The sequence below is a fragment of the Penaeus vannamei genome, chromosome 19 (genome assembly GCF_042767895.1).
Source record: "Penaeus vannamei isolate JL-2024 chromosome 19, ASM4276789v1, whole genome shotgun sequence".
Taxonomy (NCBI): Eukaryota; Metazoa; Arthropoda; class Malacostraca; order Decapoda; family Penaeidae; genus Penaeus; species Penaeus vannamei.
This window is the reverse complement of record NC_091567.1, coordinates 1,269,953-1,274,952: the sequence shown is the minus strand read 5'-3', so window position 1 is coordinate 1,274,952 and position 5,000 is coordinate 1,269,953. Positions and strand designations below refer to the sequence as shown.

The 5,000-nt window shown below is 33.6% G+C and overlaps 1 protein-coding gene across 1 annotated transcript in view; it reads left to right on the top strand.

Moving 5' to 3' along the window:
* Invadolysin (leishmanolysin-like peptidase, invadolysin) overlaps positions 1 to 5,000 on the top strand; it is a 157,502-nt gene that overhangs the window by 150,902 nt on the left and 1,600 nt on the right. The window contains exons 8-15 of the mRNA XM_070133706.1: positions 57 to 180; positions 436 to 537; positions 733 to 920; positions 1,146 to 1,278; positions 1,519 to 1,678; positions 1,869 to 2,071; positions 2,303 to 2,383; positions 2,549 to 5,000. The exon at positions 2,549 to 5,000 is cut by the window's right edge and continues 1,600 nt beyond it. Coding sequence (XP_069989807.1) covers positions 57 to 180; positions 436 to 537; positions 733 to 920; positions 1,146 to 1,278; positions 1,519 to 1,678; positions 1,869 to 2,071; positions 2,303 to 2,383; positions 2,549 to 2,719 — 1,162 coding nt within the window. The 3' untranslated portion in view covers positions 2,720 to 5,000. The remainder of the gene's footprint in view (positions 1 to 56; positions 181 to 435; positions 538 to 732; positions 921 to 1,145; positions 1,279 to 1,518; positions 1,679 to 1,868; positions 2,072 to 2,302; positions 2,384 to 2,548) is intronic.

The following is a 5,000-nucleotide window of genomic DNA, read 5'->3' as shown; positions in this document are numbered from 1 at the left end:
CAGTCAACCAAGACCAAAACCCTAATTCTGGTTTCATTCATATTGCCACTTTCCAGACTCCAAGCCAGACAGTGGAGTGACCGCGTGATTAAGCGTATTCAAAGACCCAAGTGGCAAGTGCGCGGCGGAGTCACTCTAAAAGAAGTTAATATGGTTGTGACGCCGAGGGTGAGAGAAGAGGTAAGAGCATTGACTGTCACGAGTTGATGGCTTATTTCCATTTCCATGACTTTATTTAATTTTATTTCTCTGTTGATTAATGGCATTTCACGCCACCCTTCCATCGCGGTAAAGTATTCAAGTATTGGCTTAGCGAAGTCGTTTTCCAACTTGTAACCGAAAGATCGGAGGCGAAGGTGGCTAAGTGAACCAGTGTAAGATCAAGTACGTTTGTTTACTCTAATTGTTTATGATAAAGTGTCCCTCTCTCCAAAGGTGCGAAACCACTTCAATTGTCCCGATCTGGAGGGGGCGGAACTGGAAGACCAGGGGCACGAGGGAACAGCTCTCACGCACTGGGAGAAGAGGGTGTTTGAGGTATGGAGTGGAATGTTACATTGTTTTGTTTGATAAAGTGTTGTTACAACAGATGAAAATTAGATTCTGACATAGATATATTATAAGGAAGGTCTAACACATTTTATAATTACTTTTTTCCAAGAAAGACAAAAGGGATGTTATAACCTTTGTAGCAAAATTTGTCATAGGTTACCCCCAATTTACCCTCTGCAGAATGAAGCAATGACAGGCACACACACTCAGAATCCAGTCTATTCAAGAATCACACTGGCCCTGATGGAAGACACGGGATGGTATAGAGCAAACTACCATCTTGCGCAGCCTCTCAAGTGGGGGCGGCACCTTGGCTGTACATTTGCAATGAGTAGCTGCAAAGAATACATGGAAGAACAAACTAAGAAGTGGGTTGATTTTTTTCAATTCTTTTCTTTTTGTTTTTGTTTTGAGAATGTTATATGGTACATGTGAATGTTTGTGTCTGTGCCTGCGTGTTAATGGCATGTCAGTGAAAACTTCAATTGTAAGTCAAAGACTTTGGTTTTACATGTTATTATAATATGTACTTGACAATTCTATTGATTTGAGTAAAGGTTAGATTTTATATAGTATATTTTTTTCTCAAACAGGGGGAAAAGCATACATCCTTTTTGCAACAAAGTCAAAAGGGATCCACTGGAGACAGATTGTACTGAAGACAGAAGCTCAGTTGCTTTATGCAACTTGATAGAACATAAAAATCAGTTACCACCACATTATCAGGTTAGTAATAACTGAAGAATTTCAAGACTTATTTTAAGCACAGTTAACTTTTAGTTCTAATTATTCAATTGAATGTTTCTGTATCATCACTTGAAAGTCATCCAATGATAAGGCTATATGATTCATTCTTAAAAGATTTTCTAAGAATTATTTATATGAAAAATTGTAAGTATTATTGCAGTTATCATTTCAAAGTAGTGAATCAAGTAATAAAAGTAACTTTTCCTGTATGATCCCAAGAACTTTGGTGCAATCCCACACGTGTCCTTGCATAAAGTGGGTCATTTTGGAGGCTCAGTGGCTTTGGCTGACTACTGCCCTTACATCCAAGAGTTCACCTGGAAGAGTAAGGACGTTATTATCCGAGGATCTCACTGCCAGTTTGGTGAAAACAGTCCAGGTTTGTGCTCAAAAAAATGAGTTGTCTAGTATGTCTATGAGAATAAAGGGACTGAATGATCTGTAAGACTAATTGCGAAGATTATCATGTTCTTTAAGATATGATTTTGTAGGGCTGTTATTTTTGTCTATGCTCCAATACCACCATTTACAGAATGAATTTAGTAACATTTCATTATTTTGATTTCCAGATCCAGAGAGAAACTTTGCTTTAGAGTCTTACACAAGGGATAGTAAATGTTTCAACCAGCAGAAAGAATGGACAGAACGGAAGTGTTACAGCATACGTCAGTGGCAGCACTGGGGTTCTGGTTGCTATCAGTACATGTGCGTTGATGGCAGATTACACATCATCGTTGCAAATCATACTTACACATGCTATCATGCAAATCAGGTACGTTGTGTTGCTGAACCTCAATTTATTCCTCTGACAACTACTGTATTCAACATTGTTTACTTTTATTAAATAACTTTTGTTTTTGTTTTGCTAAATAATATGAGCCATACTGCATTACAAAATAATATTTCATCAAATTTTAGAATTGAATGGAAAACTATTTAAATGGATTGCTCAAAACACACATTGTTTAAAAGGTACAACAAATGCATTACTCTATAATTTCAGGTGATAACAATATCTATCTTCCAAAATGATTGGCTACATGAAGGTGCCATCATCTGTCCTCCATGTGAAGAAATTTGTGAGGTAAAAAAAAAATTGTAGTTCATTTATGAAGGATATTTGTAAGGCAGTCTTTCACACTCAAGAGAATCTTTCACATTCTCAGTGACATCATTTTCTTTTTTTTTCAGAAATATATATAGATAAATAACATGAATTTTGTACTACAATTTTTTTTCCATTTTGCAGGAGGAAGACATGGTCTGCAAGAGAGGGACGGAGCCACCCCCTTCAGCTGATTATTATCGAGATCAGCTCTTATGCAAAGGCACTAACTTGCAAGTCCTACAGTCATTAATAGTACTTCCTATTTTGTGTCAAATGTTCCAAATGTACATTTATTATTCATTGAGATTCTGACCATAGATCCAGTAGTATATTGTATCTATTTTTTTCCATTCATTCCTTTTAAACCACTTCATATATCATGTCATAACTGTTAAAACCATTAGGTTTAGTATCTTTGATATGTATATACAATATAGCATATTGTACTTCCATTGTTAGTAAAAAGAAAAAAAAAGTAATTGTGATTTATAATGTACTGTTTCATGTGGACATGAGAAAGCTTAGAATGAAGTCTAGTGCTAGAACAGGTGATAGATATTCTAGCAGTTGGAAAGTTATGAGTGAGTTGCAGAAGAAGCAATTGGTCAGGCAGTATTATTTCATTTCACTTTAGAATGATTCTCATGAAATGTTTGATATCATCTTTTATATGGGATCACTCTTATTTACTGTAGTGTTAATGTTATCATCTTTATTTCTCACATTCCCACAATATTTTTGCATATCCTCATCATTCCATCCATTTTGAAAGTAGTGCATTACATTTGTAAAAATGCCATTCTTTTAGCCCTTTTAATTTCACTTCTCATTTTCATTCACTGTTTAGTGGTTTTCTTGCCATTAGGAAGTGATTTATTTTTTTGTAAATATATCACTATTTTGAATGCTTTAGATTTTGAGGTTATACCTGTTTCTCTTCTTTTAACATCAGCAAATCCTATGGATTTGCTTATGCATTAGGTCTATGTAACAAATAAAATTATTTGGTAAATGAAATCCAGATGTATCGTCATGTAACTTCATAAGGTCATGAAAAAGGGGAAATCAGAGGCAATGTTAAGAGGCTCAATAGAGAGTGAAGTGGTCATATCTATCTCAACACGTAGGAAATCAACTTTGCAAACTTAGAAATGTTGTGCTGATCTGTACATATTAGGAGCCTGCAACCTGATGCTGGTGCCTGAAAAAGGAACAGTTATTGTACGCTGTGATAATTATTAGGTGATAATGTAGTCTGCAGATTTCCTTTAAATTGTAGACAGCTATGCACAAGAATTTTTTGTGCATCAGAATACCTCACAAATGTACAATAGAGGTTTTGGAAGAGAACTGATTTGCTTGAGCGCAAAGTGTTATATACTGAAGTGGTATATATAGCAGCTGGTCTGGTTTAATTGACTAAGTAACAGACACAAAACCCTAAAACAAATGCTCAACTGTTACTTTTACTGTTCTGTTGCAAACCAGATCTTTAAAGTGAAGCTGTTATATTTTTCTCACATGAGGTTGTCGCACATTACTTCATGCCTGTTACCATATTGATGTGGCCTCTTTGAATTCCTAGTGCTATTGAAATGATACTGAAAAAGTCACACAGATATGTGATATGCATTCACTTTTTTATGATAATAAGATCATGTTTTTTGTGAATATAATTAATGGGTTTTTTATATGTATTTTTAATTGTCTGTGATAATTATGTAAAAATCTTGTAATTTTTCTTACAAGATGGAGGGACTATGAATAGAAAAATAGTTAAATAAATCATTGATCATTATCTTTCCTACAATATCAGTCTTCATTTTCTCCATGTTAACAATACTTATGAAAGCAGTGGATTGGTTCTAAAATAAATTTAATGAAATATTAAATTCATAGTCATGGCATATAGAAAAAAATCTGTCACTTCCAAGAGAAAAAAATAGCTTTTTTGTTTACAAAGAAAATCCACAGACCAAAATATACACAAATATTCTCTTCTCAGTTAAATTTATTCCTTCACTTTCCTACTTTGCTACTTCATTAATGATTTGAAGAAATTCTCAAAGTATTATCTGAATTTGAATAAGGGCAATTACTAATCACATTACTTTTTAATGTAATGTAATTTTTTCCTTGACAAGAATTTAGCCTACATTTTTTGTTAAAGCAGCAAGACAATCACAAAAGCTTATGATAAAGTAGAGTGCTATGTTAAATATAAAGGTAAGGATCATGAACATATTAGTAGTTTTGAAAATATCATCATGTGAAGATATGCCTAAAAAATATACTCCTTTTCTTTAGAAGTCATAATGAAGATTGTTTATTCAATAGATAATTTGACATTATTACATCCTACTCATATTAATAACTAATAAGTTTTGATGTTGTATATTCTTGACTTGCTTTCCAAGTTGAAAATATTAAGTAAACTACTGTACACTCATGCATTTCATTGAATATTCATTATTGTGAGCTTTGTGTGGTCAAATAATTAATTTAAGAATGAGCTGCATAACAGTTTGCCAAATTTTTATTAAAGGGCTTTACAAGTGTCATGAGAGTATAAAATAGGAACGAGAAAATAGAA